Consider the following 25570-nt stretch of genomic DNA (forward strand, 5'->3'; position numbering starts at 1 on the left):
AGTTTGGTTGCACATTGTTTATTTATGTTGCTCATTATTTCTTTGTTGTCTTTTTGTTTTTTCATGATTTATTTTGCCATGCTACATCGTCCTCATTTGCTTGTGTGCTTTGTTTGCTCCACCTGGGGGAACCCGTAACTGACCCTGTTCCACCCACCATGACAGCTGCGGTACTACCGAAAGCTTGATGTCCACAGTCAAGCAGACTCCAAAGAAGTCTTCTTCTGAAACACAGGGTCTGGTAAACAATCTACCCACCGGATCTCAGGTAATCCTACTCTCACTGTTGCGTGACAATATGTACAATTTTTCATGAGCAGTAACCAGCTCATAAAGCTTGATGACATTAGACCTCTAAGACTTCATTTTAGATTTTCAGATGGAATTTGTAGGTGTTTGTAAAGAGGACCTCACATTATTGGTTAGTACAGGTGACTCTCGGCCTATGTTGTGCACGTAGATGGATTAGAGACTTAATATGTATGCACATCATTCTCTGCCTAGCCAACCTTTGAGTAGTGTAGGCTGTGTACTTAAAGGTGGGTAGTTACTGTAAGTCTGTCGACTTGCACTGGAAGCCCCAAGTGAATCTGCTGATTGGAGTACCACTGCCACAGGAGTAATGTTGGAGTGGTAATTCCCGCAGTGTATAATCTGTCTGCTGTAAATGTACCACTTGTGCTGTAAATGGATTTTTCATGAATATTCATAAACCCAGACTATCTTCAGCCATGTGGCAGGTTAGAGAACATTTTTAGGTCTCGCAGACCTGCGTTGCAGCGTACATGCGCGACATATTGTGGGTGAGTATATTTCAGAAGGGGCCTTGAAGCCCGCCCCTCATTTTCATTGGGTAGCGTCCCCATTTATGGTAAACGGTGGCTTCCCATTGAAAATGAGGCTTCTGTGTTACCGCCTTTTGGGACGGCCCATCCGGACTGGGTCTCCTGCTTCACGGCTGTCGTGAATCAATTTCTTATCTCAGAGGCGTGTTATGTAAACAAGCCTCTGAGATCCAGTCCTGATGGGCCTCCCAAAAGGAGACCGGGCGCCGCGTGTTTATTTTTGCATCGCGCTTTCGCTTTCACGTTAAAGCGTGATGCAAATATAAACAGCGCTATGGCAAGCGCTTATGTTTATCTTTAAGCCTATTGTATTGCCAATGCGGGTTTTCAATGGTGTTTCTTGTTACTTCACTCAAAGAGCAGCTTCTCTTCGCAGAACACAGCATGGCAACAGAAAATCTCAAGGCACAATGCGTGTGGTATGTACAAAGAAGATTCATATTTACAGTCTAAACTAGATGAAAAAGTACGCACAGCTGCGCGGCCATTTTCGAAGAGAACCGCGAGCAGGCATGGCACACAGTACAGGGCAGAGAAAAAACAAGTGAAGGGTGGAATGCTGAAATTGATCCTGGCTGGAACATGGCGGGCGTGTGCATGTGACAATGCACAGAGAAATGCTCAAATATTCTGCAACCACCCCTACTGTCACAAAGCATTGGAATGGATAGACACTGTGGAGGGCAGGTGGGAACTGCGCAGCTCAGGCATCGCGTGCAGACTCCAGGCATCGCGAGGAGCAGACAGCGGTCCCACCGACCGATTCATGCTGCCTTCCACTTCCCATTCATAATGTGTGTAATTTTGTTATGGCTCCTTATTTTTAGGGGCATTATCAGCCGCCCTGTTTTTCTAAGGAGCAGGGATATCCGTGCCGACGCACTGCAAATTCAGCTGCTGGGAGGAACGTCTGTTGTCGCAGGCAGGTCACCGTCCCGTCATCGACTTTAGTGCGCCAAGAGGCACAGATCCTTACTGGCCCATTCATAGCAAAAAGGGTGGGGGGATGGGGCACACGTCACTGCTCACAGCCGCTCTGCACTGTGATGGATTCGTGGATCCTTTGCTACACTAATGCCAATGTAGCTCGCAGCAGAACAGAACGTTTTGCACAGCAAGCTGAGTCCCATGATCCCTCCTGCCGACATCACTCATCTGAACAATGGAAGAGTTTAAATCTTTATTTTTATTCTTCCCATATTTGAATATCTCTATCAAGGGGTGTTTAGGAAGTGCTCCCCAAGAAAGTAAAAAAGGTGTGTTCAAATAATACATTTTACAATACAATTTTAGAATACATTTGCTAAAAAAGAAATGGGTTCTGAAGGAGCATTCATGAAACATGGCTGCATTTTTGTGATGTGCCAATCATGCGTTACCCTCTCTGTGAGGTGTTGCAGATTGGGTGTCCCAGAGGTAATTTCGATAAAATGATGACAAATCGATGTATTTTTCATTAACATTTCCCTCAAAACCACTAGTGATACAGAAAGTTCAGAAAATTAATTTTTACATAGTCTATATATCATTTAGCTAACCTGTATCTACATTTCTATACAATGGAATGTGGACTTTTCCCAACATTCCCCATTTAAGTAGATTCTCAGTCATGGCTTTGACTGAGAGAATTTCCTCAGAAGGGCAGGGTGGAAAACCAAAAAGGCACACATCTCGGGCAGCATCGTAGAACCAGATAGGTTTTACAGGCTCATACAACAATGTTGTCACTCGGGTCACAGACACCTTGCCAGTACAACCAGGATGAGGCACTTGCAATATCGGCCTGTTCCCCGCTGCTTTCTGCTTTCCCTCCTAGCTTGGTTCATCATATAAAGGAACTTGTCTGGGGCATTAAAGCTGGGTCTCTGGCTGACCCTTGCCCGGCCAAAATCTTGCAGTTGGCCCATGACACTATTGCTGAATATCTGCACTGTGTGTTCAGTCACATACTGGAAACTGGTATTTTTCCTAGTCCACGGAAGGAACCATAGTTAATCCAGTGCAGAAAAAAACCCAACACAGATTCAGATGATTTGAAAAATTTTCATCCCATCTCCTTGCTGCCCTCACTGGCCAAGATACTAGAGACTTATCTGAATCGGGAACTGGTAAAATGGATAGACCTGCATGATATCCTAGACCCATCGCAGAATGGCAGAGACGGCACACATTGCAGCTGCAGTGTTGGCTGCCAGGTGGCAGGTGGATCGGGGCGGCTATCCTGGTAGAGCTCGACTTGTCTGCAGCGTTTGATAGTCTCGCCCGTGCGCATAGTCCACTGCTTACAACAGGTTAGAGTGAGTGGCAGGGCTCTTAATCTTCTCCCATTCCTTCCTTACAGATAGCATGCACTTAGTACCCCCGAGTACCGTACACTTGGGACTGATAAGTAAGTCCGTACTTGCCGATTGGGGATATCCAATTCGACATGCACTTTGTAAGATGTTGGAACACTGAAACTGAGGTTTGGTTAGCAGGCCTCCATGCACTGGGTTGAAAAACCAGCAGCATCAGCCCCAAAAAATAGGGGGTGAACAAGCAAAAAGATGCATTTCCTTCCAATGACTAAAACACATTGACAAAGTCAACAGCGCTCGCATACCTGTTAGGCTCTTTTAGATTTGCCAATACTTGTTTTACATATCAGTCTTACACAGTCCAGAGACAACATTAGGGCTGCTGAGATGAAACTTACACAGTGCACACAGAGGTATGGTGGGCACAACTTAAATGCTGTAACGTTTTTATTTTTTGGGCTGTGTGGGAAATTTACACATCTTATTTCAGATGGAAATAGGTCAATCAAGTCCTGTGGAAATTATATCTGGTAATATTCCAGTAAGGACATTCATGAGTGTGTATTTCTTAATCAGTAAGTGAGTGTCACTTCAGCTGGATAGTTATCTAATCAATATAACCATGTTCCCTTCGGGGAAGAAATCAGAACTTTGCAAACCTAATAATGCTTATGGTTTTACACCGCGCCTACTGCAAATGACCTTTCTTCATCTAAAACAGGTGACTCGGTATTAACCATCTTGGTATGGTAATGACTGTATCTACCTCGGGAGAATGAAAGTCCCAGTAGGCCTGGCATGATGTGCTTGCCAGGCACATTGACCCACCTAGCTATTTTGCCCCACATGATTTACAATCAGATGGTCCGGGAGCCTAGGAGGCTGAAACCATACGCGTCTGCAAAATACCATCACCCGTCTTATGCGCTAAATTTATTTTATCCCGGGGATCCTCCTCAATAGGCATCGGCACTGAATAGTCGCACCCTCGTGTGGGGACCCCTGAGCACTTATCAATACATGTATGTGTATATACAATAATCTTAAAATATCAACAATGGCAGCATATAAACAGGCTAAAAAGTCCAGATTTGATTTTCATCTTTAAATAAATGTACTTACTGTAGGAAACTGTCTCTTTACACAGTGTACCTCTTTTTGGTCCACTATATAGAGTACAAGCATACCCAAACTGGTTTACAGAGGCACACATGACACCCCAAATGCTCTTTTGTGGTAGTGTGGTAAGCATATCAGAGGGAGTGCTAAGCATTTATTTCACACACAAAAGCAGTAAGTGAGAAACATACTCAATGAAGGAATCCAACACCAATTTATAAAAATAACATACTTTTATATGAATTTAGATACCAAGATCATCGGAATTCGAGATACGAATTTACACCGGTTTCAAAAGTTGACACAGTGCAATTTCTGGAGCGCTAATGTTATCTTGTGGGGGAATAACATGTACTGCATTCGGGCACTTGTCAGCGACTCACGGGACTGTTCTCCTGGACTTAAGGTGAGTATGCGGCAAGGTCCAACCATGGCAGCACCAACACATCCCTCCAGGCGGCAGTGGGGCTCACAGGTGCAGATGTGCGTTACAGCATTGAGTGCCCCATTCACTTCAATAGTAGTAACAAAAACAATGTCTCAACAGGGGAAGTAAATAAGGGGACCGATCAATACACAATTCAATCAAAGGCAAGGAGGGACAAGAGAGACCAAGAGATTGAAAAAGAAGAAAACAGATTTTATAATTAAATACACAATTGGTATGTACAATTTAGAATAACCATAACAAACATATGTGCACTGACAGTGAAGTGAGCAAGTGAACGACGCAGTGACATAAGTGTTGAAATGACAACAAGGTACGGCAAAATAATTCAAATAAATTCAGGGTCGAGGAGGAATATATACAATGAATAATTCGCACATAATCTTAAAGGTCTCACAGGACCCTTTAATTAGCCGCAAATGGTGCTGTCCGGTCGACGACGTTTCAACCTCCTTGCGTTGAGGTCATCATCAGGACTATGGTTATTGAAATATTAAAAATACCTGTGTGTAAGAGAAGAAAAAAGAGGGATAATAAATAGCGAAGCCCAGAAAAGCCAAAGACATAGAACACAAAAAAAATGAAAAGGTAATGAATGAATCAAAGACAAGTTGGAGAAGGAAGAACAAGAAAAAAACTGATCGTACCTGTGTACGAGGGTAATTAAATCACCACCTCATAGCTAATTGCAGGACAGTGTAGGACAAATAAATATAGTCCGTCACATTAGAAGGGTATCTTCGGGTGTCTGAAATAATAATAATAAGGTACTAAAAGGGTGACCAACTATTTCAATGCATGTAACTAAATCAAGCAAGGCAAGGGGCGCTTACCTATTAATGACACAGGAACTACGGAGGCCCACAAAAATACCTTCAAGCATGCGAGTAGCTCTTTTGAATTCTGTAATCTATCAAGAGAAAATTAGATTACGGAAGTGACACAAAACGTGCTTGGATACATAACAACAATGTGTAGTGATGAAAAAGGGGGGGCAGAGATGCTTACCGGGATTCTAATGATGAATCTGACAATCAAGTATGAAAAAAAGCACGAGACATCCAGCGGTGAACAATCCACAGCTTTGAAAGAATCAAGGCTCTGGGGAGAACAAGGAACGGGGTGTATGAAAGGCGTGTAATTACTACGCCAAACATAATGAGAGCAGAGTACCCTAGCAAGGGGGAAGGAAAAAGAATAACTTACTGGGATGGGCTGCTCAAATCGCCGAATAGCGGGGTCAGTCCAAGCAGGGCCAAACAGTCCAAACGAATAAGACGTCTAGCGTGTGTGAGACGCGGACCACGGAAATAGACTATCCGGGTCATGTGACCGCATCAATAACACAAGAAAAGGACTACAAGGGTCCGGACATTGAAAGGGAGAAAGGGAAAGAGGACAGAACGGGTAAAGGTGAAGAGGGACACCCGATCGGTGAAATGAACAGCAAGATAAATTGAATTTATAATAAAGCATCTTGAATAATTGCATGGATTACCAACAACAATTCGTAAGTTCGGCATGGGCATAGGGTTGAAAACAGAATACTGTGCAGGGCTACAACAATAATGATAAAAGATATTTGATGGCAGCAGTCTGCGAGGGGGGAGGGGGGGCAGTCCATATGAACCCCCAGGGGAGCTCGAACCTTGAGCTGCTCAGGCATGTAGGGACACTGTTGGTCCACTTCTCTGGCTGTAGGGCTTGGGTGCAGTGCTGTGTTTAGGCGTCGAGTACGTACTGCAGGAGACACTTGCACTTGGACGTTCAGTCGGGGCGAACCCAAAGTTGAGCTCAACCTTTAAAGGGTCTCAGGACCCCGTTGGCGAAATCCCCTCCCTTGGACTCAGGCTGTGGCACATGGGTGAAGAGGCACTTTGAGGGGTCGAAGGCTCGCCCTTTTCTTGTTTCTGCAGAAGAGTGGCAACCAGAACAGGTGGGCCACTCTCGATAGGGGTCTGTCTGTCCTTGAAGTCCCTTTACATGCATGTCTGTTGTTGCTTGGCTATGATTTTACCTTAAATAAATTAAAACCATAGGAACGAGCTAGTTTCATGAAACGCAGCGGCCGGGGAAAGTCTCGACCGAGTGTGTCTGAAGAAAGTCTCCCTTTGTACAATTTTTCGGCTGACCATATATACATCTTGTGACGTAAATTAAACAATTCTGCATTCTTGAAAAAGCATTCAGTCGTAAATTAACAAGTTTGGGCATCTGATAAGAACACAGATGGTTTTCGACCTCAGGGAAAACTATTGTGGGCCAGTGCGTGTGTCCAGATGTCTGATGTGGAGAGCGTGTGATCACTACGTGTGGTGTGCATGTCCTGTCCTGATTGGCTGACAGTTCCTATCTACACATGACATCTAGCTTTGTGGTATTTTTGGGGAACGCAGGCCTTTTGCCAAGCGCTTTTTATTGGGGCCAATTTCCTCGGACCAGTTTGTGTTGCAACTAGTGGTGGGATCGATCAGAGTTTTCCCTGGGTGCACGTTTGTCTCTGGGCTTAGTGAGACCCCACCTGGACCTGTCACTCTATAGGTGTGGTTTGAGATATTCGATGCATGGTCAGACGGGTCCTGACTCTGGGTTGATGAGGAGGCAACCTTGGGTGAAACCGACAGCAGTGATAGTTCATTATAACTTCTGAAAATAATATGGCAGTCATTCATACCATTTTTACTGAAATTTTCAACATAGTGCATACAGTTGTCACAGCGTACCTAGATATTGTCTTAACTGATATTGACATAGTTGTGTGTCTGGATCATGGCGTACATCAATATTGTTTCTACTGGTAACATTGATATTGGTGAATGTATTATGGCTTCTGTAGTAGGGGATCTCTGTGTATAGTCATAATCTAGTGAATAGTCCCGCCCATGTGCGTGGACCCCGGAGCAATAAAAATAATCTCTTAAATTGTCGAGCCATGCAGACCTGCATCTACACTTAAGAGAGGATTCAAAGATAGATAATGCAGCCTATATCCACAGGCTACACTGTCCAGTACTTCAACTAGAAAATTCCACCAACATCCACCAACAGCACTTCCTGCCCAGCTTTTTCCACAGAGAAAAACCTGCCTCTACCAGCAAAAGCATCTGAAATGATAGAGGGAAGAATGGACAGACAAGCCCCATAAGCTGCCATTATGTGGCTCAGAACAGGATACTGTGCCTTTAAGAAAACTTTCCAGAACTTTTCCAGTATCCCAGAATGCACAGCAGGTCCCTTTTACTTTCAGTTCTTTTTTCCGGCTCCTGCTAGCAGGACCCTGGAGCATTGAGCTCTCCCTTTTCAAGGGTTTATTTGGATTTATTCACTTTTCAAGTGCTTATTAAGTACCTTTTTGCCTTCCTTCTTGTGTGTGCTCTGTGTTGTCAGCATGCCTGGCTTGTTTGACAAGTGCCCAGAGTGCGAGAGAAAGCAGGCCAAGTCGGACCCACACAGGGTGTGCATCATCTGCCTTCCCCCAGTCCCATGTTCCTGAGGAGTGTGACATTTGCCACATCTTTATTTATTTGCCAATCTTTCTCAGCCAGGACCCTGAGAGAAAGGATGAAGATCAGGCTCCAAGGCCTGGAGGACAGAACGCTGAGGGAACAAGGTGGGTCTGGACGGGCTGGTTCTGCCCATGCTGAGGCCCCTGGGGGGCTCCCCAGGGGCAGGAAGCCCAGCAAACGTCCCCATTCTCCGTCGATTGCGTCGACTATGGCGTCGAGGGGGATGGCTGCAGTCTGTTCCCCGTCTCCCCAGGACTCTGGGGAAAAACGACGCTCGCCGTCGAGGGAGCTGAGCAGTCCGCCGTCGACAATAATCATCTTCGTCGATGCCGTCGACTTCTCCGTCGAGTCATCGGCGTCGACACCAGTCCCGGCGTAGGCGCTCGCCGTCGAGGCGAGGTCGCCGTTCGCCATCTGCCAAGAGGAGAAGGTCACTGTCGAGGGGATCCCCGACGTTGAGGACCTGTCGGAGGCGTTCGCCGTCGAGGAGGCGTTCGCCGTCGAGGAGGCGTTCGCCGACACAGAGGCAGCGCAGGAGGAGTCCTGACGCCGGGAGTCCCTCGGGGTCACAAAGGAAGAGAACGGAGTCACCGGGCTCGGTGTACTCAGTGGTGTATACACCTCCTCCTCCTCCTACCATTCCGCCTCCTCCTCCCATCCCGCCTCCTCCTCCCACCATTCCGCCTCCTCCTCCCATTCCGCCTCCTCCCATTCCGCCGCCTCCTCCTCCCATTCCGCCGCCTCCTCCTCCCATTCCGCCTCCTCCTCCTCCCATTCCGCCTCCTCCTCCTCCCATTCCGCCTCCTCCCATTCCGCCTCCTCCTCCTCCCATTCCGCCTCCTCCTCCTCCCATTCTGCCTCCTCCTCCCATTCTGCCTCCTCCTCCCATTCTGCCTCCTCCTCCTCCTACCATTCCGCCTCCTCCTCCTCCTACCATTCCGCCTCTGCCGCCTCCTCCTCCTCCTCCTCCCCCATTCCGCCTCCTCCGCCTCCTCCTCCTACCATTCCTCCTCCTACCATTCCTCCTCCTACCATGCCGCCGCCTCCTCCTCCTCCTACCATTCCGCCTCCTCCTCCTACCATTCCGCCTCCTCCTACCATTCCGCCTCCTCCTACCATTCCGCCTCCTACCATGCCGCCGCCTCCTCCTCCTCCCATTCCGCCGCCTCCTCCCATTCCGCCTCCTCCTCCCATGCCGCCGCCGCCGCCTCCTCCTCCTCCTACCATTCCGCCTCTGCCTCCTCCTCCTCCTCCTACCATTCCTCCTCCTCCTACCATTCCGCCGCCTCCTCCTCCCATTCCGCCTCCTCCGCCTCCTCCTGCTACCATTCCGCCTCCTCCTCCTACCATTCCGCCTCCTAACATTCCGCCTCCTCCTCCTCCTACCATTCCGCCTCCTCCTCCTCCTACCATTCTGCCTCCTCCTCCTCCTACCATTCCGCCTCTGCCGCCTCCTCCTCCTCCCATTCCTCCTCCTCCTCCTACCATTCCTTCTCCTACCATTCCTCCTCCTACCATGCCGCCGCCTCCTCCTCCTACCATGCCGCCTCCTCCTCCTCCTCCCATTCCGCCTCCTCCTCCTCCTACCATTCCGCCACCTCCTCCTACCATTCCGCCTCCTCCTCCTCCTACCATTCCGCCTCCTACCATTCCGCCTCCTCCTCCTCCTACCATTCTGCCTCCTACCATTCCGCCTCCTCCTACCATTCCGCCTCCTCCTCCCATTCCGCCGCCTCCTCCCATTCCGCCGCCTCCTCCCATGCCGCCGCCTCCTCCTCCTACCATTCTGCCTCCTCCTCCTCCTACCATTCTGCCTCCTCCTCCTCCTACCATTCCGCCTCCTCCTCCTCCTCCTCCTCCTACTATTCCGCCTCTGCCTCCTCCTCCTCCTCCTACTATTCCGCCTCTGCCTCCTCCTCCTCCTCCTACCATTCCGCCTCTGCCGCCTCCGCCTCCTCCTCCTACCATTCCGCCTCCTCCTCCTCCCATTCCGCCTCCTCCTCCTCCCATTCCGCCTCCTCCTCCTACCATTCCGCCTCCTCCTCCTACCATTCCGCCTCCTACCATGCCTCCTCCTCCTACCATTCCACCTCCTACCATTCCTCCTCCTCCGCCTCCTCCTCCTCTTACCATTCCGCCTCCTCCTCCTCTTACCATTCCTTCTCCTCCTCCTCCGCCTTCTCCTCCTCCTCCTCTTACCATTCCTCCTCCTCCTCTTACCATTCCTCCTCCTCCTCCTCTTACCATTCCTCCTCCTCCTCCTCTTACCATTCTTCCTCCTCCTCCTCCTCTTACCATTCCTCCTCCTCCTCCTCTTACCATTCCTCCTCCACCTCCTCTTACCATTCCGCCTCCTCCTCCTCCTCCTACCATTCCGCCTCCTCCTCCTCCTACCATTCCTCCTCCTCCTACCATTCCTCCTCCTCCTACCATTCCTCCTCCTCCTACCATTCCGCCTCCTCCTACCATTCCGCCTCCTCCTCCTCCTACCATTCCGCCTCCTCCTCCTCCTCCTCCTCCTCCTACCATTCCACCTCCTCCTCCTCCTACCATTCCGCCTCCTCCACCTCCTACCATTCCGCCGCCTCCTCCTCCTCCTACCATTCCGCCTCCTCCTCCTCCTACCATTCCGCCTCCTCCTCCTCCTCCTACCATTCCGCCTCCTCCTCCTCCTCCTACCATTCCGCCTCCTCCTCCTCCTCCTACCATTCCGCCTCCTCCTCCTCCTACCATTCCGCCTCCTCCTCCTCCTCCTACCATTCCGCCTCCTCCTCCTCCTCCTACCATTCCGCCTCCTCCTCCTCCTCCTACCATTCCGCCTCCTCCTCCTCCTACCATTCCGCCTCCTCCTCCTCCTACCATTCCGCCTCCTCCCTCCTCCTCCTACCATTCCGCCTCCTCCCTCCTCCTCCTACCATTCCGCCTCCTCCTCCTCCTACCATTCCGCCTCCTCCTCCTCCTACCATTCCGCCTCCTCCTCCTCCTCCTCCTCCTCCTCCTACCATTCCGCCTCCTCCTCCTCCTCCTCCTACCATTCCGCCTCCTCCTCCTCCTCCTCCTACCATTCCACCTCCTCCTCCTCCTCCTCCTACCATTCCACCTCCTCCTCCTCCTCCTAACATGCCGCCTCCTCCTCCTCCTACCATTCCGCCTCCTCCCTCCTCCTCCTACCATTCCGCCTCCTCCTCCTCCTACCATTCCGCCTCCTCCTCCTCCTCCTACCATTCCGCCTCCTCCCTCCTCCTCCTACCATTCCGCCTCCTCCTCCTCCTACCATTCCGCCTCCTCCTCCTCCTACCATTCCGCCTCCTCCTCCTCCTACCATTCCGCCTCCTCCTCCTCCTACCATTCCGCCTCCTCCTCCTCCTCCTCCTACCATTCCGCCTCCTCCTCCTCCTCCTCCTACCATTCCGCCTCCTCCTCCTACCATTCCGCCTCCTCCTCCTCCTCCTCCTAACATGCCGCCTCCTCCTCCTCCTCCTAACATGCCGCCTCCTCCTCCTCCTACCATGCCGCCGCCTCCTCCTCCTCCTAACATGCCGCCGCCTCCTCCTCCTCCTACCATGCCGCCTCCTCCTCCTCCTACCATTCCGCCTCCTCCTCCTCCTACCATTCCGCCTCCTCCTACCATTCCGCCTCCTCCTCCTCCTACCATTCCGCCTCCTCCTACCATTCCGCCTCCTCCTCCTCCTACCATTCCGCCTCCTCCTCCTCCTACCATTCCGCCTCCTCCTCCTACCATTCCGCCTCCTCCTCCTCCCATTCCGCCTCCTCCTCCTCCTCCCATTCCGCCTCCTCCTCCTCCTCCCATTCCGCCTCCTCCTCCTCCTCCTCCCATTCCCCCTCCTCCTCCTCCTCCCATTCCCCCTCCTCCTCCTCCTCCCATTCCGCCTCCTCCTCCTCCTCCTCCCATTCCGCCTCCTCCTCCTCCTCCTCCCATTCCGCCTCCTCCTCCTCCTCCTCCCATTCCGCCTCCTCCTCCTCCTCCTCCCATTCCGCCTCCTCCTCCTCCTCCTCCCATTCCGCCTCACACACCATCGGGCCTACCTGTGGCCCCGCCGGTGTCGTTGCCTAGGTATCCGCCGCCGAAGAGAACTCCGAGGCCGCGGCACCAGGTTACGCCACCGTCGCCTGCGAGGCCGGCTGAGCGGCCGACGCCAACTAGATCGCGCTCCCGCTCCGGACGGAGAGGAAGATCACGGAGCCGTTGACGGTTGTCATCGACATCTGGGCGACGCCGCAGGAGGCGCGGAGCCAGATCCCACACCCAATCGTCTGCCAGGGACTACTCGCCGACGCGGTCGGACTCGCCAGGGACGGGAGTATCGCCTGTCGACGAGGTAGTCTCCTTCCAGGAGGTGCTACTGAGGGGTGCGGCCAAGCTAGGGATCACTGACGGTGCCAACACCTACGACGTCCGTGATCTTCGAGATGCTGCACAAGAAGCACCTGCCTCGCCCCCTGCTGCCACTAGTGCCGGGATTGGTGGAGCCCGCTACGGAGTTATTCCTCACTCCGGCGTTGACGAAACCAGCCCCCACAAGGCTCCTGAAGAAGTATCGGGTGCCGGAATCTGACCCGACCTTTCTGAGGATGGACCCGAAACCGGACTCTGTCATTGTGACGGCGGCAAGGAAGCAGCATGCTACCACTCCTTCCTCGACAGTGCCTCCTGATAAGGATAGCCGTTGGCTAGACTCGGCGGGCAGAAAGGTCTGTGGGACGGCTTCTACCACCATGAAGGCGGAAAGTGCCGGGGCTCTGTTGGGGCGCTACGACCGTGCCCTATGGGAGTCTCTCCAGCAGTACGCGGTGCTGCTGCCTCGCGACAAGGAGGACTTTCTAGAGACATTGCGTGAGGGGATGCTGGTGTCAAATCAGATTATCAGCGCGGCGGCGGATGTGTCTCTGTTAGCGGCACATGGATATTGTCATGGCATCAACCAACGGCGTCACGCTTGGCTTCGCCTTACCTCACTCAAACCGGAGGCACAACAAAGAGTGGCCAACCTGCCTTTCTCGGGGGAAACCCTGTTCGGCCAGCATGCGGACGACGAAATGGCCCGCATGAAGACGGAGGCAGAGACCCTGATGGCTGTCGGGTTAGAGAAGCCTGAAGAAAAAGCGCCCGTTCCAGAGACGGTTCGGGGCTGCAGGCAGAGGGCGTGGGCAGGCCTCGGGACATCAGCAGCAACAGCAGTTCCGGAAACCCTTCCAGAAGCGCCAGAAGGGTAGAGGAGGCCAGCAGTCCGCTACAGCGACCAAGGGCCCGGCTGGGTCTCGGCCCTGAGCGATTACTTCCCCTGCAACCGTCACCCACTCCAGTGGGGGGGAAGCGTTCAATCTTTTCTGGCAGAGTGGAGAAAAATTACTCCGGACAAGTGGGTGCTGAATATTGTTTGCAATGGATACAGTCTTCGGTTCATCAGCCCGCCTCCAGCGATTCCGCCGGTAAGCTCACGGTATACACTGCGAGAGCTCCAGGCGGAGGCAGACATCCTGTTGAGGAAAAAGGCGGTGGAAGACGTACCTCTGTCTCAAAGGGGAAGAGGTCTGTACTCTCGGTTCTTCCTGGTTCGCAAGAAGGATAAGAACGAGTTCAGGCCCATTCTGGATTTGCGGCAAGCAAACAAATGGATTCGCAGAGAGAAACGCCGCTTGCTATCGTTTCACCAGATTTACCCTCAGCTGCAACGAGGAGACTGGCTCTGTGCCATAGACCTACAGGATGCGTACTTCCATGTGCCCATTGCACAGAAGCACAGGAAGTTCCTGTGATTACAAGTCGGCGCCAATCATTATCAATACACAGTACTGCCATTTGGGCTAAAGTCTGCGCCCAGGACCTTCATCAATACGCTGTCAGCAAGCGTGTCTCCTTCGGAGGAGAGACGGTTATCACTCCTTCGGAAGGCTCAGGCTCTTATGACTGCTCCATCGACGACAGTAAGGAAGGTGTCTTCGCTGCTGGGATCGATGGCCTCATGTATCTTCCTCATGCCTCACGCACGGCTGCACATGAGACCGCTGCAGGAGTGCTTGGAGGATCAGTGGGATCAGAGGACAGGTTCTTGGGACGACAAGATACGGCATGCTCTTCAGTCGCTGAGGTGGTGGTGTTCGGCAGAAAATCTCCTCGGGGGGGGGGGGGGGGGGGGGGGTTCCCTTCCACAAGGACATTCCCACGCAGAGTATCGTGACGGACGCGTCTCTCCACGGCTGGGGAGCGCATTCCGGAGACTTACAGAGACAAGGAAAGTGGTCCCCGTTGGAGTCGACGTACCACATCAATTTCCTGGAACTCAGAGCCGTTTACTTGGCATTGAAGGCCTTTCATCCGTCCTTCCAGACCAACTCGCTGCTTGTACAGACGGACAATACAACCACGATGTATTACCTCAACAAGCAGGGGGGGTCGAGATCACGCACTCTGTCGCAGGAGGCGCAGTCAATCTGGCACTGGCTTCTGGCCCGAGGACTGACTATTACCGCCACGCATCTGCCAGGTGTGCAGAATGTTCAGGCGGACGCACTGAGCAGACTGTTTTAGGAAAACCACGAATGGGTCATAAACGACGAAGTACTAGGGGACGTCTTCGCAAGGTGGGGGACTCCAGACGTGTATCTGTTTGCCACCGCCGAAAACAGTAAATGCTGAGACTTCGCATCCAGGTACTACCAGCGGGGGACGCTGGGGAATGCGCTATGGATCGACTGGTCAAACAGCTTTCTGTACGCTTTTCCACCCATTCCCCTGATTCCGGCGGTGCTCATCAAGCTGTCCCAGTCCGGGGTGCGGATGATCCTGATTACCACGGAATGGCCCAGACAGTGGTGGTTCACGGACCTGCTTCACCGGTCTCTCCTTCCTCACATACGGCTGCCGTGCAGGCCGGACCTTCTCACGAAGTTCGGGGGGCAGTTGGTGCACCCCAACCTCTCGTCTTTGAGTTTGGCGGCATGGCTCCTGAGATAGTGCAATATGGCCAGCAGATTGTATGGATATACTGAAGGAGGTTAAGCGACCTTCCACTAGAACGTCCTATGCTTACAAGTGGAAGAGGTTCTGCATCTGGTGCAAGTCCAAGCACTTTGACCTGACGACATGTAAGGAAGATGTCATCCTTCCGTACCTTTTGCATTTGGCGCAGTCTGGCCTTAATTTCCATTACATTAAGGTCCATCTCGCTGCTTTGACTGCTTACAGGAAATGCCCTTCACAGACTTCCTTATTTCAGATCCCTGTGATCAAGGATTTTTTGGAAGGCTTGAAGAAAGTGTTCCCTCCTGTCCGATTTCCCTCGCCTTCATGGGAATTGAATGTGGTGCTGTCCAGATTGATGAAGGAGCCTTTTGAACCTATTCACAAGGCTTCGTTGCAGCACCTGTCTTGGAAGGCGGCGTTCCTAGTGGCCATTACGTTGGCCCGCAGGGTGAGTGAACTTCAGGCGTTGTGTTGCCTAGAATCTTATACGGTATTTCATGCTGCTAAGGTTGTTATGCGTACTCCCCCCTATATTTCTATCTAAGGTTATATCTGATTTTCATGTCAACCAGACCATAACTTTACCTACGTTTTTTCAGAATCCTTCTTCTCCAGCGGAAAGGTCTCTACATTCCCTGGACGTTAGGAGGGTGTTGAAGTTTTATCTTGATAAGACCAGAGATATTCGTAGGTCAGAGCAATTGTTTATCAATTATGGATCAGTCGGGACCGGTCTTGCTACCTCCAAACAGTCCATCTCTCGGTGGATTGTGTCCTGTATACAATTGTGTTACCAAAAGGCTAATAAGACCTTAGGGGGTAAACCTAAGGCTCATTCCACCAGGGGCAAAGCTGCCACGACTGCTTTGCTGCGTAATGTTCCGATTGCAGAAATCTGCAAGGCGGCCACTTGGAGGTCTGTCCATACCTTTGCTGCGCATTACTGCCTGGACACGGATGCCAGGGCAGATGCTCAGGTTGGGCAGGCTTCGCTGCGAAATTTGTTCGCACAGTAGTGGTATTATTTTGTAGTCTTCTCCACTGCCGTTTTGGTGTGGGGATGGGCTTGCCATTCTATTCACTAGATTATGACTATACACAGAGATCCCCTACTACAGAAGGAGTAGTTTCTTTTCTGTAACTCCAGTTCTGTAGTAGGGGTATCTCTGTTATAGTCATAAGCGCCCGCCCTCCTCCCCGGTGGAGAGATAAATGTTAATTTAAGGAATGCTACAGGTCTGGCGTGTTACACCTTCAAAAAGAACTGAAAGTAAAAGGGACCTGCTGTGCATTCTGGGATACTGGTAAAGTTCTGCAAAGTTTTCTTAAAGGCACAGTATCCTGTTCTGAGCCACATAATGGCAGCCTATGGGGCTTGTCTGTCCATTCCTCCCCCTCTATCATTTCAGATGCTTTTGCTGGTAGAGGCAGGTTTTTCTCTGTGGAAAAAGCTGGGCAGGCATTGCTGTTGGTGGATGTTGGTGGAATTTTCTAGTTGAAGTACTGTACAGTGTAGCCTGTGGATATAGGCTGCATTATCTGTCTTTGAATCCTCTCTTAAGTGTAGATGCAGGTCTGCATGGCTTGACAACTTAAGAGATTATTTTTATTGCTCCGGGGTCCACGCACATGGGCAGGACTATTCACTAGATTATGACTATAACAGAGATACCCCTACTACAGAACTGGAGTTACAGAAAAGAAACTACTCCATACGTTGACATTGTTACTGCCTGTATCTACACTGTTGTGCGGACATAGATTATGGCATATGTTGACATTGCATTTATGGGTATTGACATTATCTGGGCACAGGCTATGGCATAGGTTAAAATTGCATTGATTGGTATTGCCGTTGTCGGGCCTGCACATATCATGTTAGTCATTGACATTGCATTCACCCATTCCAACACTATCTTTCTGTGTTGGTGTCCGGTCTAGACACAAGTTGTTTGCTGCCAGGGGTCCGGTACCCCAGGTATTGGTGTTGTGTGGCTCCGGTTGTTCCTGGTGTCCCCACACTCGGAGGGAGGACGGATCTGACCTGCAGGAGCGCGGCTTCCTCTTCCTGGGTGGCTTGCTGTGTCGGTAGGCAGTAGGAGGGTGAACCGGGCATTGCTTGTTTGGTGCCTGCGGCTGCAGGTGTGTAGCTCTTGTACACCAAGGGAGTTTCTCTGAAGATTTAGAAAGCACTGACAACTCTCCGGGTTTTTTTGGTGTCCCCACAGCAGCAGGACGAGTAAGTTTCTTCATGAGGGTCGGGTGCAGCTGGCAGGGTTGGTGCAAAGTCAGTCATTGCTCCTCTGTATTCTGGTCAGCAATTCTTTGTCCACTGCTTCTTGTCTGTCGAATCTGAGGTCCTGGCATCGGGGTGGCACCAAAATGCTGTATTTAGGGGCGTTAGAGTGTCAGGTAGTAGCCAACGGGTTACCTACCTTTAGGTTGACCACACCATCTATAGGACCACTTCCTGTTAGAAGAGGGCATAACCCTGACCTAGAGGACCTGATTCCACCAAAAACCAAGATAATGGAATTTACCCAGTCGTTTGCAATTCAGGTAGCCCACCTTAGGGATGGTACTAGCCTGAGGGTGAACACACATCCTGACTAGCTAATTGTACCACCTGTCCTGGTGCCAGATGAGTGCAGGGCAGGGGTTGACATTTCCCTTGCCTGAGGAAGCTGCGGGTTGCATATCAAAGGCGGCAGAGGCCTTTGAAGACTCCTGCCTTGAAATGGTGATTTACTAGCCTTCCTGAAGGAGAGGGTGTGAACACCTCCCACCATAGCATGCACTGTTTTAGACCTCTCGGAGGGTTATCACATCCTAGGGGATCAGAAACCTGTCTGTGTGCCAGGCTGGAAGGTGCACTGGGTGGTTCTCTGTGCTTAAGGCACTAGCCTTGGAAGCTAACTGGCACCCTTGGAAGCAATGGAAATCCAGATAATACGAGACCTAACCGGGAACAGAACAAGGAACATCTAACAAGCTGGGTTCAGACAAAGCAGGACTGGAAATCCGGGTCGGGAACAGGGCTGGAATTCTGAGAACCAGGCTAAGAAAGTTCTGCACTCCAGCAAGGCAGAAATATGCAGACAAACGGGTACACAGAATACAAGGCAAAGAGTCTATATACAACATGGCAGATCAAGAAGAGTGCAGGCAAGAGACTGTGCACTGTGGCTAACACAAGAACAGAGATTCAGGAAAAAGAGACAGAGATACTAAGGCAAGCCCGTCTGCGCCCGTCCGCGCCAAGACCGCGACAGGCGCAGGGAACTCTGCACTAATCCCCTCTTGCATCAGGTACCTCCCTAGCGACCTTCATCGACTACGGGGTATCAACTACTGCTCCTGCAAACTTGACTTGTCAATTATCTCCGGCTCTTTCTGCTGCAGGCATTGCCGCTGGTCTTCCTTTAAAAACCCTGCCCACTTTCCCACTCCCCTATCCCTCCCCAAGGATTCCCTGCCGCCCTTTAAAGGTGGTCTGATAAATGCCCGGTCTATGTGTAAGCATAGCCAAGATATACATGACCTCATCCTTGACTCTGATCTCGACTGTCTTATGATCACAGAAACATGGCTAACGGAAGACAGCAACCCGGATATAGCCATTGCCCTCCCTCAGGGTTTTTCTTTCTTTAGACAGGACAGACTGAAAGGGAGAGGCGGTGGAGTTGCCATGATACTGAAAAATACTTTCACTTGTCACACGTTTAATCTAGACCCCCTAACAGACGCGGAAAGCCTTGGCTTCTCAATTAAACTCAGTCAATCCTTCTCCTTCTCAGGTGGTCTGATTTACTGCCCACCCGGTAATGCTTCCAAGTTCCTAGACTCACTGAGCGACTCTCTGGGACACTCCTTACTCTGCTACCCACATTTTACCCTTCTCGGGGATTTTAATTTACATCTTGAGTCCATATCTGACTCACAAACCAATAATTTTCTACAGACCCTCGAAATTTTCAACCTTCAACAAAGTGTCACATTGCCTACTCATTTACTTGGACATACCCTCGACGGTGTCTGCACTAATTTCCCCTCCCTTACTACCCTACCCCCTCTCCCCCAAATATGGACAGATCATAGCCTGATCCCATTCCATATTATAAATATACGCCCACTAACCTTCAGTAAAACAAATCCTCATTGTGACAATCCTGTCAACTGGAAAAAAGTCCAAGAAAACCTTACTCTTAACCCTATTCTTCAATCTCAGTCCCCCACTTTATCTGGTAACACCGAACTTGATGCAAACCTTTTCCATAACTGGATCTCACAAGAAATTAAAATTCGGAACCCAACCAATCGTCTCTGTAGATCTCATAAAAATACCAAAACCAACGCCCCTTGGTTCACCTCTGACCTAGCTACCGCTCACCTACTGTGTAGGAAAGCTGAGCGAAAATAGCGCAAACCATATGATAATGACGATCGTCTTTCTTACATCCATCTAAGGAAAATCTACCTCTCCAACATTAAATCCGCTAAAAAAATCTTCAACGTAAACGCCATTAATGAAGCTAGTCCGAAACAAAAAACATTATTCTCAATAGTAAAATCGTTCACCCAGCCCAAAGCACTTCAACCCGAAATCCCCCCCCCCATCCCAAGATTTTTGCGACAAAATATCAAACTACTTTGACGAAAAGATCGCCTCCATTCAAAGTAATTTCCCCCCTTCACAAACGTCTCAAGGGGTTCCATTTCCCGATCAACTAGAATCCCTAGCTGGTAGCCTTAAGAAGATAACCCCTGTCACTTTGGCTCAAACCAGAGAAGTTATTCTAGCGTGCAAGTCTGGCTCTCCTTCCGACCCCTGTCCTCCCAAAATCCTCCACCAACTCATAGATGTGGTGAACCCAATCATCAACGACATAGTTAACTCGTCGCTTCGCTCCGGATCGGCCCCTCGCCTATGGAAAAAGGGTACAGTCAAACCTCTCATGAAGAAGGCTAACAAATCCCCGTCGGACCTGACCAATCTCCGCCCGATCACACTCCTCCTGGCTCTGGGAAAAATAACCGAACAGATGGTCTACAGAGAACTCAAACGTTATCTGGAAGCTCATAATATACTTCACCCGCAACAATCTGGTTTCCGTCCCAAACACTCGACCGAAACAGCTCTGATTGAATTGGCAGATACAATAAAGACGCTGCAAGACCAGAGGAAGAAAGCTACTCTCATACTTCTCGACCTCACTGCGGCGTTCGACACCATATCCCACCCCATCTTGATCAGCAGATTGACAGACATAGGGATTTCGGACATAGCCCTATCTTGGATAAAATCGTTCCTTACCGACAGGTCCCAAACTGTCGCTCTAGGCCCTTTCCACTCCAATGAGAAGAAGGTCTCCTCCGGAGTACCTCAGGGGTCCATCCTGAGTCCCCTTCTTTTTAATATTTACCTCATCCCACTCCTATCCCTGATTGAATCATTCGGCATACCGGTAACATCGTATGCCGATGATACGCAGCTCATCGTACCTCTAGAGGATAACTCAACGAAAGCCGAGTTCAACCTCAAAAACTGTTTGACAGCGGTCTTCCACTGGATGGACACTAACCATCTCAGATGCAACTCGAGCAAAACGGAGATACTCCCTATCGGAAAGAACATCTCCTTCTGCCCAGCCCTCTGGTGGCCGGATGACTCAGTTGCCCCTCCCCAGACCGTAACAACAGCTAGGAACCTCGGTGTCCTATTCGACTCTGATTTATCATTCGACCAGCACGCCAAGAATGTTGCCGGCAGATGCTTTGGAATAATAAAATCGTTAAGAAAGTTCTTTGACTTTCTTCCACTTGACGCCAGGAAAACAGTAACAGGTAGCCCTCATAATCTCACGCCTAGATTACTGTAACGGCCTCTTGGCGGGGACAAAAAAGTCCACACTGACCAAACTTCAAAGTGTTCTTCACACGGCTGCCCGACTGGTCCTAAAACTGCCCTGTAAATCATCTATCTCCGCAGCACTAAGATCCCTACATTGGCTCCCCCTCCACAAAAGAATACTTTTTAAAATACTGATTATCGCCTTTCGGGCGTTTAACAAAACTGGTCCAAAATATCTCACCAGACGCTTCCCCCACTACAATCCGAGCCGATCTCTCCGATCTGCCCAGGACAACCTCATGCTCCCCGCTAGGTACAACTTGAAGACGAAAGGTGGAAAAACTTTAAGTTTCCTGGCCATTAAAGCCTGGAACAGCATGCCCAAAAATCTTAGACAACAAACTCTTGAAAAACCTTTCAGAAAACTTCTAAAGACCTGGATTTTTAACCTTCCCGACGATTCCACCAAAGCTGCCATTTAACCTCTTACTGCTACCTCGACTGGGCCTTCAGGAATTTCAGCGCCATGATGCTCCCTCCGGAGCGAACGCTGCGCTTTAGAAATACCCCCTCAAATATCAAATACATATAGCCAAAAGACAGGAAAATAGGTATAGGGAAAAAGGAAATCGAATCAAAGGACAAGCCTGTAGTAACCGCAGCAGGAACACCGAGCACAAGGAAACGCAACAGGGGTCACTTGCAAAGCCGGCGTACTCTATGTTCACAGGGCTGAAATTGCCGGGGACTACGAGTGTCGATGGGGAAAAAGCATAGACATGGGTCCAGAATACAGAGATAATGGGTTCAAAGTGACCGTAGGATTCAGGAACAAATTTAGCAAACAAACCACCACCAGTACGTGATCTAGGAAGGGTGTGAAGACTGAAGGAACTACAAGGAACATGATCCATCAGGACAATATAGTGGAATCCTGGACTGTAATACAAAGTGTATCTCACAAGGCAAGGTGTAGGAATGTATAACCTTATCTTTAGAGATAAAGGCAGGAGTCCAGAGGGCATTCAGGAGTGTCGCCTAGTGGCAGGATGGCAGAATCCCAAAAGACGAGACCAACCTCTGAGAAATCAAGGTCTAGATCTCCAGTAATACACCTTACACCAAAATGGTCGCAAAGCTTAAGTAAGCTGAGATCTGGTACTCCTTGTGCAAGATTCGGACTCTTCTCATTCAAGACAATCTGGTAGAAAATCAGCAAGGTCTCAATTTCACCTTTGGAAATATTCGCCTTCAACTACCTCATGATGTTCTGTAAGGGATTACTTTCCAACCCCGACGGACACTCCTCCAGCTAGAGTCTCTCCGGTAGAGGGCCTTGTAACCTTTAATGATGTATTAGTGACAGGGGCTACAAAATTAAACATCACAATGCCCACAACGACTACTTCAACTTCAGTCGACTTTGGGACTTTACACCAAAGAATCTCTTCTAGTCCTCTATTGCCTTAGGTCCCAGGTCTTTTAGAGCGAGCAGTGCAGCTATTCTTGACACCTGCATCGATTATGTCTGTTCCTTTTAGACTTCTTAAGAAGTACAAACCATTAGATCCTTTCTTTTTAAGGCAAGTTCCTATGCCAGATTCAGTGATTGTAGCTGCAGCTGAAAAAAATCACATACAGTTGCTCCTACTTCTACTGCCCCACCAGGCAAAGAGCGAAAGGATGGACCCTTTGGGCAATAAAATGTGCAGTACTTCAGCAACGTTTATGAAGGCGGCAAGTGCGACACCTTTCTTGGGAAGATATGATTGTTCCCTTTGGGACTCTACAAAAATAGACTGACAAACTCCCCAAGGAAGATTGAGAAGATTTCATAGAGGTCCTTAATGAAGGAATGCTACTCTCAAATCACTGTGGCAGCAGCAGATGAGTCAGACTTGTCACCGCATGGGTACTGCTATGGCATCTCTGCAAGAGGCAACTCTTGGTTGAGACTGACTGACCTGAAATGCAACAGAGGATTGATAGTTTACCATTCTCTGGCTCCACATTATTCGGCACCCATGCAGATGACGAAATGTCACAAATTAAATTGGAAATGGACACTTTTAAAAGCAGTTGGCCTGGCAAAGATAACAGTTTAGAAGACGATATAGGCCTTATGATTGTTTGTTTGCACCAGCAGCAACCAAGACAACCATACCGCCACAGGAAATCTTCTACAGGAACCACAAACTTAATCTGCAGGAAAACCACCAGCGAAACAATGATTTCCTCCTCCCCCACCACACCCTCTCTATCGCCTACTCCAGTAGGAGGAAGTATAAGCAATTGTGTCCACGACTGGCACCAAATAACCGAAGACATGGGTCTCGAATATTGTGTGGAATGGATTTTCTCTGCATTTCAGATCCCCTTCCCCTTCTCCTTCAGTACCACAAACAAACCATCGGACTATCAGGTGAGTTTGTTGCAGAAGGTGGTCAACACATTCATACTGAAAAATGCAGTGGTGGAGCACTCTTGTCCAGAAGAAGGGACTCAAACAAAAATTCAGACTTGCACTAGACTTGAACTCTAAACAAATTTAATTTAAAAAAAAAATAATAATAATTTTAAGATGCTGGCATTACACCAAATATACTCCCCAGTTACAACAAAGAGACTGCATGAGTGCTATCGACCTACAAGATGCCCATTTCCAAATACCGATCGTACAGAAACATTGAACATGTTTACTATTTGTGGAAGGCACAATTATTCCATTTAGGCTAGAGTCCACCCAGAATGTTTTGAATGCATGGCTGTCATAGTAGCAGGCAAAAAATATTTGTTCGTCCCTATTTAGAAGATTGGTTAATAGAGTCCATCCTCGGAAACAACTCTAAAGCATTTACAGATATTTCTGGACATGTTCTCATGGCTAGGTCTTGAAGTCAGTATAAACAAATCAATAGTACATTCTGTCCAAAAGATACACTATCTGAGTGCTATTATGGATACCAAAGCCACAAAAGTATATCCTTTGGAGGAGAGACATTTCCTCTAACCACCTGAAATGTCTCACTCTGTTAAAAACTAGTCATCCTTCAGTTCGACAGATATCGTCCCTACTGGGATCAATGCGATCTTGCATATTCCTGGTTCCCCATACCACATTTCACAAGAGATCACTGCAACAGTCCTCGATTAGTTGGGAACGGACACTAACTCTGTTGGAGTCGGCACTCCAGTCTCTCCCATGGTGCACCTAGTTTAACATTTTTAAATTTGGAGTCGCCTTCCATCAGTATCTCTCAACTCAAACTCTCGTCACAGACACTTCCCTCCAATGAAGGGGTGCTCACATGGTTCATTACAGACTGAAGGAATATGGTCCAACAAAACAAGCACCTTACCATACCAATCACCTAGAATAGCCCACCGAGCATTGAAGCCCTTCCTTCCTGTGAAAAAAGACTAACTTCACTAATTGTGTTCAGACAGACAATACTACAATGATGCATTATCTGAACATACAGGAAGGAACGTATTCCAGACCTCAGTCCCTCGAATCACAGACCATGAGGACATGGTTCCTAGCGAGCAACCTAGCAATTAGAGCTTTGCACCTTCCAGGTGTTCAACATATAGTGACAGATTCCCTCAGCCTTATTATTCAAGATAACCACGACTGGGGTCTACATGACAAAATACTGGAGGAAATATTTCAAGAATGGGGCTATAGAACTGTTAGCAGATGCAGAAAACAAAATGCCAAGACAGTCTCCAAATTTTACCAACCGTGGTCAAAGGGCAATGCCCTTTTGATCAACTGGTCAAGGACATTTCTCTACGCTTTTCGACAGATCACAACTGGCGGAATAGGATCAAGCTGTACAATTCCAAAACCAGAGGTATACTAATACTGGAATGGGCCCCATCAGTGGTGGTTCATGGGCCGCCTTCACCCATCCAAACACCCACGCAAGAGGTTGCCTTGCAGTCAGGATCTTATTTACAAGTTGGGAGTTCAGATCTCCATCCCAATCTTCAGTCACTGCGATTAGCCGCTTGGCTCGTCTATTCTTACAATATGGGAATCTGAAACTACCACAAGACTGTATGGACATTTTGAGAGAGTCCAAGCGCCCTTCCACAAGAAAATCCTATGCTTTAAACTGGAAGAGTTTTGTATTTGGTGTATTCAAAACAATTCGGATCAATTTGTCATGTTGAAGTGTTACCGTACCTGTTTTATCCAGCAAAGTCTTAAGTTACAATGTTCTTTTATTGAGGTACGCCTTGTGGTCATAACCGCCTACAGAAAATCCCCCTTACAAACTTCATTTTTTAAAACTATCATGGTTAAGGATTTCTGAGAGGGTATTAAGAGTTTTCCCTCGAGTTAGAACTCCGTCACCCTTATGGGAACTCCACATTGGTTTATCTAAATGAATAAGGACTCCTTTTAAACTTATTCGCAAGGCATCTTTACAACACCTTACATGGAAAACCGCTTTCTTAGTCGCAATTGCTTTACGCAGAGTACGAGAAATCCAAGCCCTGCAAACCATAT

General features: G+C 49.4%; 1 protein-coding gene across 1 annotated transcript in view; it reads left to right on the plus strand.

Moving 5' to 3' along the window:
• The window catches only part of MPZL1 (myelin protein zero like 1), a 145223-nt gene that overhangs the window by 97700 nt on the left and 21953 nt on the right, over positions 1-25570 (plus strand). The window contains exon 5 of the mRNA XM_085621129.1: positions 166-268. Coding sequence (XP_085477255.1) covers positions 166-268 — 103 coding nt within the window. The remainder of the gene's footprint in view (positions 1-165; positions 269-25570) is intronic.

The sequence above is a fragment of the Triturus cristatus genome, chromosome 8, assembly GCF_964204655.1.
Source record: "Triturus cristatus chromosome 8, aTriCri1.1, whole genome shotgun sequence".
Lineage (NCBI taxonomy): Eukaryota > Metazoa > Chordata > Amphibia > Caudata > Salamandridae > Triturus > Triturus cristatus.